Here is a 15,750-nt window from a genome sequence, read left to right on the forward strand (position 1 = left end):
GGCACATGAGGCGTCGTCAACGGACGAAAGCGCTCATAGAAACATAGAAAATAGGTGCAGGAGCAGGCTATTCGGCCCTTCGAGCCTGCACCGCCATTCAGTATGATCATGGTTGATCATGCAACCTCAGTACCCCACTCCTGCTTTCTCCCTATACCCCCTGATCCCTTTAGCCATAAGGGCCACATCTAACTCCCTTTTGAATATGTCCAACGAACTGGACTCCACAACTTTCTGTGGCAGGGAATTCCACAGGTTCACAACTCTCTGGATGAAAAAGTTTCTCCTCATCTCGGTCCTAATATGGCTTACCCTTTATCCTTGGACTGTGTCCCCTGATTCTGGACTTCCCCAACATCGGGAACATTCTTCCTGCATCTAACCTGTCCAGTCCCGTCAGAATTTTATACGTTTCTATGAGATCCCCTCTCATTCTTCTAAATTCGAGTATAAGCCTAGCCGATCCAGTCTTTCTTCATATGTCAGTCCTGCCATGCCGGGAATCAGTCTGGTGAACCTTCGCTACACTCCCTCAATAGCAAGCACGTCCTTCCTCAGATTAGGAGACCAAAACTGAACACAATATTCCAGGTGAGGCCTCACCAAGGCCCTGTACAACTGCAGTAAGGCCTCCCTGCTCCTATACTCAAATCCCCTAGCTATGAAGGCCAGCATGCCATTTGCTTTCTTTACTGTCTGCTGTAACTGCATGCGTACCTTCAATGACTGATGTACCATGACACCCAGGTCTCGATGCACCTCCCCTTTTACTAATCTGTCACCATTCAGATAATAATCTGCCTTCCTGTTTTTGCCACCAAAGTGGATAACCTCACATTTATCCACATTATACTGCATCTGCCATGCATTTGCCCACTCACCTAACCTGTCCAAGTCCTCCTGCAGCCTCTTAGCGTCCTCCTCACAGCTCACACCGCCACCCAGCTTAGTGTCATCCGCAAACTTGGAGATAATACATTCAATTCCTTCGTCTAAATCATTAATGTATCTCAGATGTTGTCCCAGTTCCAGCGGATTTTTCCCAGCCAGCTTCTGCCAAACAGTGTGGGGCCATCCCCTGGCACAATCCACAGCGGGAGTTCGTGTACTGCTCCGTCATAGGAGACTTTGACTTCTGCACTGCCAATTACAGGGATTAGTTCCTTGGTGTAAGTCCTTAGTTTTGTGTGAATGGGGCTGAGCTTGGGCCTGTGTGCCTTTTTTCCCCACAGCCTGTCGAAGGCCTTTTTATTCATTATGGACTGACTCGCACCCGTGTCCAGTTCCATAGATATTGGAATTCCGTTCAGATCAACTTTCAACATTATTGGTAGACATTTCGTAGTGAATGTGTGTACCCCGTACACTTCTGCCTCCTCGGTACGAGTCTCCAATTCAGCCTGATCCACAGTGGATCGATCTTCCTCTGCAACGTGATGGTTTGCAGGGTTTGCAGCTCGCCTGCACATTCGCTGGAGGTGTCCCATTGTTATGCAACCGTTGCACGCATAGTGTTTGAAGCGGCATTGATGGGGCCGATGATCACCTCCACAGCGCCAACAAGGTGTTAACTGCCTCGCGTTAACGATTGATGGCGGACTCTGGGTCATCTGAGGTCGGGCAGCAGCAGTCGGTGTGTACGTTCTGCCATGTGTATTTCTGCTCGAAACTGACATTACTTTATGCACAGTACTGGCCGAAACTTCTTTACTCTGCAAAATCTGTTTGGTGTTGTCGCTGGTGGACATAGAAAATAGGTGCAGGAGCAGGCCATTCGGCCCTTCGAGCCTGCACCGCCATTCAATGAGTTCATGGCTGAACATGAAACTTCAGTTCCCCATTCCTGCTTTCTCGTCATACCCCTTGATCCCCCTAGTAGTAAGGACTTCATCTAACTCCTTTTTGAATATATTTAGTGAATTGGCCTCAACTACTTTCTGTGGTAGAAAATTCCACAGGTTCACCATTCTCTGGGTGAAGAAGTTTCTCCTCATCTCGGTCCTAAATGGCTTACCCCATATCCTTAGACTGTGACCCCTGGTTCTGGACTTCCCCAACATTGGGAACATTCTTCCTGCATCTAATCTGTCTAACCCCGTCAGAATTTTAAACGTTTCTATGAGGTCCCCTCTCATTCTTCTGAATTCCAGTGAATACAAGCCCAGTTGATCCAGTCTTTCTTGATATGTCAGTCCCGCCATCCCGGGAATCAGTCTGGTGAACCTTCACTGCACTCCCTCAATAGCAAGAACGTCCTTCCTCAAGTTAGGAGACCAAAACTGTACACAATACTCCAGGTGTGGCCTCACCAAGGCCCTGTATAACTGTAGCAACACCTCCCTGCCCCTGTACTCAAATCCCCTCGCTATGAAGGCCAACATGCCATTTGCTTTCTTAACCGCCTGCTGCACCTGCATGCCAACCTTCAATGACTGATGTACCATGACACCCAGGTCTCATTGCACCTCCCCTTTTCCTAATCTGTCACCATTCAGATAATAGTCTGTCTCTCTGTTTTTACCACCAAAGTGGATAACCTCACATTTATCCACATTATACTTCATCTGCCATGCATTTGCCCACTCACCTAACCTATCCAAGTCACTTTGCAGCCTCATAGCATCCTCCTTGCAGCTCACACTGCCACCCAACTTAGTGTCATCCGCAAATTTGGAGATATTACATTTAATCCCCTCGTCTAAATCATTAATGTACAATGTAAACAGCTGGGGCCCCAGCACAGAACCTTGCAGTACCCCACTAGTCACTGCCTGCCATTCTGAAAAGTACCCATTTACTCCTACTCTTTGCTTCCTGTCTGACAACCAGTTCTCAATCAACGTCAGCACACTACCCCCAATCCCATGTGCTTTAACTTTGCACACTAATCTCTTGTGTGGGACCTTGTCGAAAGCCTTCTGGAAGTCCAAATACACCACATCAACTGGTTCTCCCTTGTCCACTCTACTGGAAACATCCTCAAAAAATTCCAAAAGATTTGTCAAGCATGATTTCCCTTTCACAAATCCATGCTGACTTGGACCTATCATGTCACCTCTTTCCAAATGCGCTGCTATGACATCCTTAATAATTGATTCCATCATTTTACCCACTACCGATGTCAGGCTGACCGGTCTATAATTCCCTGTTTTCTCTCTCCCTCCTTTTTTAAAAAGTGGGGTTACATTAGCTACCCTCCAATCCATAGGAACTGATCCAGAGTCTATGGAATGTTGGAAAATGACTGTCAATGCATCCGCTATTTCCAAGGCCACCTCCTTAAGTACTCTAGGATGCAGACCATCAGGCCCTGGGGATTTATCGGCCTTCAATCCCATCAATTTCTCCAACACAATTTCCCGACTAATAAGGATTTCCTTCAGTTCCTCCTTCTTACTAGACCCTCTGACCCCTTTTATATCCGGAAGGTTGTTTGTGTCCTCCTTAGTGAATACCGAACCAAAGTACTTGTTCAATTGGTCTGCCATTTCTTTGTTCCCCGTTATGACTTCCCCTGATTCTGACTGCAGGGGACCTACGTTTGTCTTTACTAACCTTTTTCTCTTTACATATCCATAGAAACTTTTGTAGTCCATTTTAATGTTCCCTGCAAGCTTCCACTTGTACTCTATTTTCCCTGCCCTAATCAAACCCTTTGTCCTCCTCTGCTGAGTTCTAAATCTCTCCCAGTCCCTGGGTTCGCTGCTATTTCTGGCCAATTTGTATGCCACTTCCTTGGCTTTAATACTATCCCTGATTTCCCTTGATAGTCACGGTTGAGCCACCTTCCCTTTTTTATTTTTACGCCAGACAGGGATGTACAATTGTTGTAAATGTCTGCCATTGCCCATCCACAGTCAACCCCTTAAGTATCATTCGCCAATCTATCCTAGCCAATTCACGCCTCATACCTTCAAAGTTAACCTTCTTTAAGTTCTGGACCATGGTCTCTGAATTAATTGTTTCATTCTCCATCCGAATGTCAAATTCCACCATATTATGGTCACTCTTCCCCAAGAGGCCTCGCACAACGAGATTGCTAATTAATCCTCTCTCATTACACAACACCCAGTGTAAGATGGCCTCCCTCCTAGTTGGTTCCTCGACATAGTGGTCTAGAAAACCATCCCTTATGCACTCCAGGAAATCCTCCTCCACCGTATTGCTTCCAGTTTGGGACTAAAGGCGGACAAGTCCCCTGGACCTGATGGCTTACATCCTAGGGTCTTAAGAGAAGTGGCTGCAGAGATAGTGGATGCATTGGTTGTAATCTACCAAAATTCCCTGGATTCTGGGGCGGTCCCAGCAGATTGGAAAACCGCAAATGTAACGCCCCTATTTAAAAAAGGAGGCAGACAAAAAGGCAGGAAACTATAGACCAGTTAGCCTAACATCTGTCGTTGGGAAAATGCTGGAGTCCATTATTAAGGAAGCAGTAGCGGGACATTTGAAAAAGCATCATTCAATCAAACAGAGTCAGCATGGTTTTATGAAAAGGAAATCATGCTTGACAAATTTGATGGAATTCTTTGAGGATGTAATGAGCAGGGTGGATAAGGGGGAACCAGTGGATGTGGTGTATTTGGATTTCCAGAAGGCATTCGATAAGGTGCCACATAAGAGGTTACTGCACAAGATAAAAGCTCACTGGGTTGGGGTAATATATTAGCATGGATAGAGGATTGGTTAACTAACAGAAAACAGAGAGTCGGGATAAATGGGTCATTTTCCGGTTGGCAAACAGTGACTAGTGGGGTGCTGCAGGGATCGGTGCAGGGGCCTCAACTATTTACAATCTATATTAATGACTTGGATGAAGGGATCGAGTGTAATGTAGTCAAGTTTGCTGATGATACAAAGATGGGTGGGAAAACAAATTGTGAGGACACAAAAAATCTGCAACGGGATATAGATAGGTTAAGTGAGTGGGCACATATTTGGCAGATGGAGTATTAAGTGGGAAAATGTGAGGTTATCCACTTTGGTAGGAAGAATAGAAAAGCAAATTATTATTTAAATGGGGAGGGATTACAAAATGCTGAGGTGTCCTTGTACATCAAACACAAAAAGTGAGTATGCAGGTACAGCAAGTAATCAGGAAGGCAAATGGAATGTTGGCCTTTATTGCAAGGGGGATAGAGTATAAAAGCAGAGAAGTCTTGCTACAGGGTATTGGTGAGGCCACACCTGGAGTCCTACGTACAGTTTTGGTCTCCGTATTTAAGGAAGGATATACTTGCATTGGAGGCTGTTCAGAGAAGGTTCACTGGGTTGATTCCGGAGATGAGGGGGTTGACTTATAAAGATAGGTTGAGTAGGTTGGGCCTATACTCATTGGAGTTCAGAAGAATGAGAAATGATTTTATTGAAACTTATAAGATAATGAGGGGGCTAGACAAGGTGGATGCAGAGAGGATATTTCCACTCATAGGGGAAACTAAAACTAGGGGACATAGTCTCAGAATAAGGGGCTGCCCATTTAAAACTGAGATGAGGAGGAATTTCTTCTCTCAGAGGGTTGTAAATCTATGGAATTCTCTGTCCCAGAGAGCTGTGGAGGCTGGGTCATTGAATATATTTAAGGCGGAGATAGACAGATTTTTGAGCGATAAGGGAGTAAAGGGATATGGGGAGCGGGCAGGGAAGTGGAGCTGAGGTAGAAGATCAGCCATGATCGTATTGAATGGCAAAGTAGGCTCGAGGGGCCGTACGGCCTACTCCTGCTCCTATTTCTTCTGTTCTTCATCATCATCATCATCATCATCATAGGCAGTCCCCCGTATCAAGGATGACTTGCTTCCACGCCAAAAATGAATGAGTTTTCAGGTGTTTCAATGAAGGACCTAATATTCCAGATCCCGAACTACATCCTGAAGGGTGGAAGATACCTGTGCGTGGATTTTTTTAACGTAGGGTGACCGTTGCACACCAGCCACCACACGAGTTTGACAGAGCGTCCAGTGGCAAGGATTAACCAAGACGACTGGAGACCAGCTCTGCTGCATGGACCTAGTGCGCGCACATATCACAGTGTGGGCTGGGCCCGTGCTGCCACTGGGCCCTCGCCTCTCCTGGGCCCCAATCACGTTGCACCATGATCATTCACCGCTCCTGCACCCCAACCTCGCCGCTCCTGCTGTACCTGCCCACGCTCCAATCAGCGACCTGGACCTTATTATAACAGTGACTACATTTCAAAAAAGTACTTCATTGGCTGTAAAGTGCTTTGGAACGACTGGATGTCCTAATTTTTATTTTTTCTTTCTCTTTTTCTTTCTTTCTTTCTCTCTCTCTCTCTGCTCTGCTTTATTTCCCTTTACGAAGTCGAGCAATGCTTCCTCCCTTGTTGGGCTTATTGCACATTGGGTCAGAAAGGACCTTCTTGTCTGTATGGCTCAGGATAAAGTTCGGTTGCAAAAAAAATTATTTAACGTAAATGCAACTCAGCACCTTTGGAAATAATTTCTAGCGATTGCCGTTTTATTAACAAATTAAATTCTGTTATACATTGCAGCACAAGGTTCTCATAAACTCTGAATTGGCACAGGAGATGGTTAAACAAGTTCCAACAGTGTCACACATCTTCCAGCAGGTGGCGCTGCTCTGATATTCTTACCATGGCTGGTAAGATATTCTCTCAACTAATCACGTACTATTAAACATGATACTGTCATTTTGGGGAACAGAAGTAAAAGCACGTAAATAAATGCTTGTTTCGGCATCAAAAGCCCCCCTGCAAATGGAGTACATTAAAAACAGATTAAAATGCACCCCAATTGAGCCATACGGACCAGGATGGTCTCAGGTTAATTCCGTGATCTGAGCTGATGTAAGCCAGTGAGGGGATCAGTGGTGCAGGCACTGCATTGGCCTTCGTGCCCCTGGATTAGAGAGGATAGTCCAGGGTTCCTGACCGCTGACCCACGACCCTTGCTGGAATGTGCTTGTGTGAATGAGGGAGCCAGGGCAGGATCAGGTCTGGTTGTGATGGCGCCTGCTGCCAAATAGCTTGCTGTTGTGTAAGGTTAAGGCTGATGCACGAATAATGGCCATTTGGGCACGGTATAGAGAGTGCCTGATGTACCCAAAGAAGGGCGAGGAGGAGGAGGGGAGGGGAGGAGAGGGGGAAGGGAGGAGAGGGGGAAGGGAGGAGAGGGGGAAGGGAGGAGAGGGGAAGGGAGAGGAGGGATGCGGAGAAGAGGGGGAGAGGAAGGATGGGGAAGAGAGGAGGGGAGAGGAGATGGAGGGAGAGATGGGGCGGGGGGAGAGACGGGAGGGGAGAGACAAGAGGGAATGAGGAGAGGAGAGAATGAGGAGGAGAGGAGTGGGGAGGGGAGATGTCTAGGCGAGTTGCTGCAGCACATCTTGTAGATAGTACACACTCTGCAGCCATGGTGCGCCTATGTGGCAGTGATAGCAAATGAAAATAGCCATTTCGTTCCCCCCCCACCCCCCGCCCCATCTCCAATTTACTCATGTCCTCTCCTGAAGGATATGATTCACGTTGGAGTCCAATCCCATGAGAAAAAGCGGCTCTCCAGTTCCTCAACCATTCTTGATTGGCAGGCTATTCAACAGTGGAAGGCAACATCGTTGACCCAAATTTGGTCCCCCATTCAAATCCACACTTCCCGTTGACAGCCGATTGGCCGCGGGGTGCTGGGACCAATCGCAGCGCTCCTACGTCGGCCCTGACTGAATTCCGTGACCTCAGCACAGACTGAGGATCAAATCCTGGGCTGTATGGCTCGGTACCACCCTCACCATTTCAAGATTGATTCAACATCTTCAAGGAATTGTTTCGCTGGGAATGTCTTCAAATGAAGGTTTGGGGACCAGGGTAGGGGAACATCCGAGGAGTCCAATTCAAAGAGAGAAAACAAGAGGTGAGCTTTTCTTTCTTTAGAGACGTGGTATACTTGGAAAGCAGACATGTACACATAATACACACACAAAGGAATACACTGAGCTTGTTTAGCTGGTACTGGATGATAACACACTACAGACACAAAGTAAATAACTGCATAAGTATAATATATTATACGTTCTTGACTAAAGCTTTTTCCATAAATCCTCCATTATCAGGCAAAATAAATGTCTGAGCTATACAAATAGAACTATAGACTTTGATTAAAATATGTAATATACAGTATCATAAAAGCTGTTCAAATATATACCTTTTTGCCACTTTGTCCAATGTGTACATCCGCCTCACAGATTTGTATGCTTGTCGCAAAAGTACTGGCCATTAAACCACATGCATAGTGACTCTTTAGGTCCTAGCTGTTGCCGGGCAACCCTCGCCCGCCCACCCCTAGTGTGAAGCATTTTCTGGGCCCTTACACAATTGTTCAGAAGGGATACTATCCTTTGCAGTGGTGGGCAAATCAGAACTGGAATGAGAGTGGCGACCCTCCATTTTTCCATTTGAAATGAAACCTTACGCACACGCGCTAGTGGGAGACTCACATAAAGAGCCACCCCACCCATCCAGCTTTGGATTGGAAGCCTGAGCAATAATTCCAAATATTATACGACCAGCTACCTGTCCATTTACTTGCCTCTCTCCCTCACCTCTTGTTGCCTCATTCTAGAGCTGCTGGTTAGAGGCAGACAAGGTCACTCCACTTCCAGTGAGGTCCTGTCTAGTGACGGCACAAATGGGCCACTCTACCCACAATCCACTGCACCCACTCATTGCCCACCAATGGCCCAGCCCTTCCTCACCTCAGCCGGTCTATCCATCTGAGATTCTTTCTCACCTTGTATACACTAGGTTGAACTTAGAGATGCATTTCTGGCACACATATTACCAAACCTACTCTATCTCCATCGATAACATTTCTAATCCCACTTTCCCCCTCCCGCAGGCAAGAATATAGAACAGAAATACTTCCAGCAAGGCCCTGGTCGACTGATAGACTTGTTCTCGGATGGAGCCCCATATCTTGAATAATCTGCAAAGCCAAACAGGAGTCTTACTTGTTTGAATACAGCGTTATATATAAAAGGTTACAACACATTTAGCAGTGACACATTGACATTTTGTGACTGAGTTTATCATTGTAATATTGAGACCTCTTCGATTAATATTTTTGTCCTCTGTCTATATATGAACAAGAACATAAAAATATATATTTCTTTACTAAACTGAATGCTCGTGATTTCTCTTTTTATTCAAGCGTGTAACGGAAACTCATTGACTAACACATTAGTTTGAAATCTTTTTCGTAGTCACAATCGAGATGCCTACTTTGCACAAAATGACTGCGAGGGTGGTTTACTCACAGCACGCAATGGATGTAAGGCAAGCAGTCTCTGTGGTTTGTGTATCTCTGCACTGACCCCTGCATAGCTACATCTCTGCTCACCTTGAAAAGCCTGCTCAAGATCTCTCTCTTCAACCATGTTTTTTTGGTTCCCTTGCCCCCTCGTGAAACACGCTTGGTACGCTTGAAAGACATTGGGCTAGAAATTCAATAGTGCCCTGGTTGGGGCGTTAGATTTTGAAAAGTTGAAAAAGTAGTGCCAGGCGTTCGTGATTCTCCCCTCCAGCGATATTCAGTTTTAGCGCTCCAAGAGGGAAGTGGAGCGCTAAATCAAGCGCTAATCACATCTCTTAGGGCGCTAAAGTGTGAGAGCGTGGCGGTAGTGGCAGAACGCTGAACAATATCGAGCTCCTTGGTAACGGCATCAGAGGCTGCTTCCCTTGCTTAAAGGGAAGGGCCAATCATGTTGCACAAGCTAGTTGTTGGCAGTTGCAAGGCGACCAGCACGACTGCCATTACAGGCCCAACCACTCTCACAAAGTGAAGGGCTTGGACATCTTGAAACATGAAAAACTTTGCAAAGGCACCAGCCTGGTGCCAATAATAAAAGTTGCGCTAGCTGAAAACCATTGCCTTTAATTACCGCTCCCCAGGTGGCCAGCCGAGTTCACAATTCCTCCTCTTGCTGGCGCCCGGCGTTACAGCAGGGGACGGGAGTCAATTTCACATCCGGGGCGCAGCACACTTTACACACGACCTGAGATCTGCTGGAGACCCAGGTGGTAAGAGTTAGCGCCAGCACTAAACCGGCACCGAAGTTCGCGGGCATTGCTGCATTCACCGCGCCCAGTTGCTAACCCCTTAGCGACTCCTCCCCCACCCCAGGCACTAGCGGGAGGCGCTAACCTACCGAATTTCTAGCCCAATTATTATACCAATGCAACTTGTTGTACAGTGCCAAATAACAACTTATTGGTGTCTGGTACTGGAGGGTTCAGGTATGTCTGTATCAACCACTCCGCAGGTCTGCTGTAAGCTACAAACCTCAGGACAGCAGAGGACGGATTTATAAAGTCTACCCCGTTCAGTTCTGGTGGCAGGAAGGATGCTAAACGCACATTGCTCTCAAGCTCACAGAACGATTCTCTGGTCTGTTGGACACCTTTGTTGACCTGCATTTCATTCACAAAATGCCGTGCAGTTGTAAGTTTGTGTCTAAGCTTTTGGTCGTCTGTCCCAATATCTCCTTATGTGGCTCGGTATAAAATTTTGTCTGATTATCCTTCTGTGAAGCGCCTTGGGACGTTTAAGGCGCTGCATAAATACAAGTTGTTGCTTGGTGCTTCAAAAGAAAAGAAAACAAATTAGAATTATAAGCCAAGCCAGTTAGTTCAAACCTAATTAAAGGTTTATGCCAACGAGCGCGTTGAGGGCAAGATAGGCAGAGCTGCTGATAGAGGGGGTCTGATCTTAGCACCTCCGATCAGTCAGCACCGCACAAAATGGTAGCCAGTTGCCAGGCGATACGTGCACAATACAGGTAGAAGTGTGACCTTTCACACTGCCCACGGATTTACAACAGAAATTCAGACTGTGAATCTGGCATTCTCCACAGCCACCCTGATTGGAGATGGCAACCACGGTTACAAAACTTCAAAGCTAATCTGTTTGCAAACGGCTTTCAATTACACGCCCAAATAAAATAAATTTACATATAAGCACAGCAAAAACTATCGCATTAACTCACCATCCGCCAGGCATTGTAACTCCATTCTGAGATTTCATAATATCCGATTTTTGTCTCCACCAAGTTCATATACAATGATAGAATATATTACATACACACACTATATATTATATATCAAGGAGTCTGGCACTGAGCAGTCACTATTCACTGCTCGCACCATGATTCTCGCTTACACATTATAACTGAGGCCTACGGCGTTTTATATTATCATTTTGAAGGCAACGGCCACTTATTTTAGGTCAGAGGAGCTCAATAAATCCAAATGATTTGACGCAACATTATTCATCAAGGCCGATTCATACCCCCTACTGATTCATTTACTTGGCTCTGTACATAAGAACAATAAGAAATAGGAGCAGGAGAAGACCATTTGGCCCTTCGCGCCTGCTCCACCATTCAGTTGAGAGGCAAGAGTTTATCGTGCAGGGGAACTGTGGTACATAGGAATTACTGGACGATAAAAGACCAGCGTCCATCTAGTTTGCCTTCTACCATCCTGGTGGTCGCACGATACAATGATAATGGAGTTGGGTTCAGCAGATTACCCTTACTAAGGGGCCAATGCGAAATCCATTTGGCCAGTTCAAATCCAATGCTTGGTGGGCACGGACCCACAGCACAAAACTACCGGTCAGCTGGAGAAGCATCTAGGATAGCTGGTGTGGGAAATGGAAAACTGTCCCACTGTGGGGGGCTGTTATGAGGATGCAGCAGGTTTACTACATTGCAGCACACACCTAAGTAAGAGACTGTCAGACTGTAGAGGTGTTACGTGGTTGTAAGGTCACTTCAGCCCATTGCTGGGTGAAAATGAACCAATTCAACCAAAAATGTCAAGGGCAGAGGCCCAAAAATCTGCCTAAAAATGCAATCGCACCTTCTGAGCAGTGTAGGTGCCGTGTGCAGGGATATAACTTTCAGGGAATACAGGATATTATAGTACCCGGGCCCTCAGGATGACCCAAAGCGCTTTACAGCCAATGAAGTAATTTTTGAAGTGCGGTCAATGTTATGTAGGAATGTAGTTGTAATGTAGTGAAGCAAATAATGAGTTACGTGTACGCATATTAAAAAATAAGAGGGTGTGTTCAGAAATGAGAGCGTCGCCCTTGCTATGCGGGGTAGTTGGAAAGCCTGATAACTTTTCCCAATAAGGCCTCCCAATGGATTTTTGTCTTTGTAAACTGAGTTTGGGAGTCTGGTTTGTATTTTAGATAGTTCCTGACAGCCAATTCAAAAACCCTCAAATTTAAAATAAGTCAAGTATTATCACCAGGTTCTCGGGAAGTGAAACTGTGTCCTATTATAGGGTGAAGTTTGATAAGCCCGGCACAGCCTTTTGCTTTTCATGAACTAACACCTACAGATAATGTGCTGGCTGCCGCTTCATGTTTGCTATGACTATTGACCTATTTAAGACAATAAATGTATGTCTGATCCAGTTGTGGACTTCCAATGGTCCCAAAACACCTCCTATTGTAGAGAATTCCTTACTCAAGCCAAAAATCCTGACCCAGGCAATAGGTTGCCCAATTCTCCTGCTGTCAATTCTCATTACAGTAAATCATAGAGTGATACAGCGCAGGAGGCCGCCATTCAGCCCATCGTTCCCGTGACGGCAAATATGGTCAACTTAGAGATAAGCCTTGTGTGTAAAATTGGGGTTTGTTTTGTGTGTTTTCTGCCATTAAATTGCTGAAGGATTGTTAGTGGCACAAAGACGTGTATATTGGATCGTATTCCCCCCCCAATCCCCCCCTTCTGATTCGCTCCCTCACCCTTCTCACTGGATGGTAGTGACTTCATGCTGGGATACAGTTCCACATAGGCAGGCAGGGTTCTGGAACCTCAGCCAAAAGCCCATTCTTCATATGTGTGGCCATTCAACTGTGGAGTAATTGTGCAGCTGAGCCTGATTCTATCCTCACCCATATGCCCCCCCCCACCGTACACACACACACACGGGCTACTAAATGGAGCGTGGAGACCTTGGCCGATTTCCCCCCCCGCTTCCTGACCCAAGGAAACCAGGGCCCCTGCTGCCTCAGCAGAGATCACCCAATTCAGCACCGCCTGAGGATTTAACGTTGGGACCTTCTGAGTCTGTTTGACATTAGTATCGGCACTTACTCATTGAGCCATGGAGGGAGCTATAACTTGATTAATCGCATCCTAAGCTTGCAGAAATTCTTATCCATGTGTAGTGATAAAATACAAGAATTGGCTTTTGTCTAGATTGAACTGTTTCAGGGAAGTGGTGGGAAGGACTGTTCATTCAATGAAATGCAAACTTTGGGGAGTTGAACTGCGCGGCTGTTCTCAGTAAGGAATCCCACATCCGTTACATTTGACCTTTAGATACAGCCAACTGAGTTATCACCAGCTTCACTCTCAATTCCTGTCACATTTTATTCAAGGATCTCAATCATTGTTGGACCAGCGGTGAAACTGTCAACGGCCGACTGATATTGAAATGAGACTGAAAGACCAAAGGTGCTCCAAACTGGGCAGCCTCTCAATGTCGTTATGTTTTGAAGAGCGGTTCAGTGCAAATGATCTACCAATACAGAGCGTTAGTGCCTTTTGGGAACTGCCATATCGAAATGAATACTTCCCAAAGTTGCTATCGACATCTCGGGGAAATCCTCCTCATTACAGCACCAACTGTCTCCACTTCAATCCAGTATCAGGCCCTCTGAAAATTGCCCATGGGAACCTGAGTGGACTCCTGAATCCACAAACCTGCATCTAACGGTGGTCCCAATACCCTTCAACAGTCGTCAACCATTCACTAATCATCCAACAACATCCTCTCTCATTGTCAGTTCCCACCTATATTTTCCACATGCTCAACAAGCTGCATCAGTCAGTGAACAAGTTCTCCCAGCTTCTTTCATATCGGCAGTTGAATGAAAATCCCCACCCAAACACAGGACAATCACCATGCAAAGCGGGCAACTTATCTTGTGGCGATTGTGCTTATTCTAAAACGCTTGATGGTCTCTGAGGAGAACGAGGTCACGATGGAGTGAAGCCCTGTCACTTCAAGAACCTGGAGCCCTCAAACCTGAATTGATATTAAAAGGAATCTCCCGTCATCAGAATATTTAGATAGAAGGTATATAGTAAGGTCCAGCTGATCTTGAACAGAGAGAGAGTTTTTTTTCCAATAAAAAAAAACTGATGGTTCTGAAGAAGCTTGTTCCTTTCATTTGATAGCATTGGTGACACAGAAGTAGCCACCCTTCATGATCCACCAGTTCACTCCACTTTGAATACACGGAATTTCTGGCTCATCTCTTCTGGGGCCCCAGCATGACCTTTGTGATAAAGTTCACAATGGCTGACGCAGGCTGTTCTGGGTCCAGTTCGGCAAAAAGATGGCAAACGTTGTCAGATGTGCTCCCCTGCTTCTTTGCCACAAAACCAAACATTCTGGAAGAGAAAGAGAGAGGACTAGATATCGTGGTCAATAGTTACACACCATCTCTTTGAAGATCATCGTAAGGGGCTTCTTAAGGGGCTTGACAGGGTAGATGCAGGGAGGATGTTTTCCCCTGGCTGGGGAGTCTAGAACCAGGGGTCACAGTGAGATGAGGAGGAATTTCTTCACTCAGAGGATGGTGAATCTTTGGAATTCTCTACCTCGGGGCTGTGGAGGCTCAAGATAGTTGAGTATATTCAAGACAGAGATCCTCAGCACTACTTACACTTTGAAAGGTGGTCGGTATCAAAAAGTTTTGCAAGTCAAGAAGCCAAAGGTTTACACAGATTCCAGCTGACTATCTCCACCTGGGCCTCCTCCGATGACACTCCATTGCTGGCTATTGGCTATTAGTTGTGCAGGGAAATGGCTCGGAGTAATTGACCCTCTGCTCTCTGTGCCCCGTTACCATAAGAACATAAGGACTATGAGCAGGAGTAGGCCATTCGGCCCCTCGAGCCTGCTTCACCATTCAATAAGATCACGGCTGATTTTCTACCTCAACTCCATTTTCCTGCACTGTCCCCATATCCCTGGATACCCCTAGAGTCCAAAAATCTATCGCTAGCTGTCTTGAATACACTCAAAGATTCAGCCTCCACAGCCCTCTGGGGTAGAGAATTCCAAAGATTCACCAACCTCTGAGTGAAGAAATTCCTCCTCATCTCTGTCCTAAATGGCTGACCCCTTATCCTGAGACTGTGACCCCGGGTTCTAGACTCTCCGGCCAGCAGAAACATCCTCCCTGCATCTACCCTGTCAATCCCCCTCAGAATCTTATGTTTCAATGAGATCCCCTCTCATTCTTCTAAACTCCAGAGAGTATCGGCCCATTCTACATAATCTCTCATCATAGGACAACCCTCTCATCCCTGGAAATACCCTATCTTCTGGGCTGTATTACCACCCTGCACCCCTCCTCCTGCTCCCACTACTGAATACACGGCCCAGATCCGGATCTTGACATGTGAGGGACGCTCAGCTGTCAAACCACAACGCACTACCACAGCTACCCACACACGGTGTCCGAGTGTCTCAGTGTACTCCCGAATCACTTACTTTGACGTTGTGCCATCTGGGTTAGTCCACCTGAAAAAGACGGGACTCACTGTGAGGGGTTGCGAGGGAGAACAAAGACACATACAATACTGAAGGACTTTCATTTTAAAGATGGAAACAGTATTTTCTGAACCAGTTTAAAAGCTTACTTTTGCTAACTTTACATTTAAAAAAAAACCTGTCAGCATTTC

At 46.1% G+C, this 15,750-nt stretch overlaps 1 protein-coding gene across 5 annotated transcripts in view; it reads right to left on the reverse strand.

Annotated features, from left to right (window-relative positions):
• Window positions 1-6,459: 6,459 nt before the first annotated feature.
• LOC139240955 (tensin-2-like) overlaps window positions 6,460-15,750 on the reverse strand; it is a 344,077-nt gene continuing 334,786 nt past the window's right edge. For all 5 annotated transcript variants that reach the window (XM_070869537.1, XM_070869535.1, XM_070869540.1 and 2 more), the window contains exons 28-29: window positions 15,560-15,589; window positions 6,460-14,451 (exon numbers count right to left, since the gene is read on the reverse strand). In XM_070869537.1, the coding sequence (XP_070725638.1) occupies window positions 14,310-14,451; window positions 15,560-15,589 (172 nt within the window). In that variant the 3' untranslated portion in view covers window positions 6,460-14,309. The remainder of the gene's footprint in view (window positions 14,452-15,559; window positions 15,590-15,750) is intronic.

Source organism: Pristiophorus japonicus, chromosome X (assembly GCF_044704955.1).
Source record: "Pristiophorus japonicus isolate sPriJap1 chromosome X, sPriJap1.hap1, whole genome shotgun sequence".
Classification (NCBI taxonomy): domain Eukaryota; kingdom Metazoa; phylum Chordata; class Chondrichthyes; family Pristiophoridae; genus Pristiophorus; species Pristiophorus japonicus.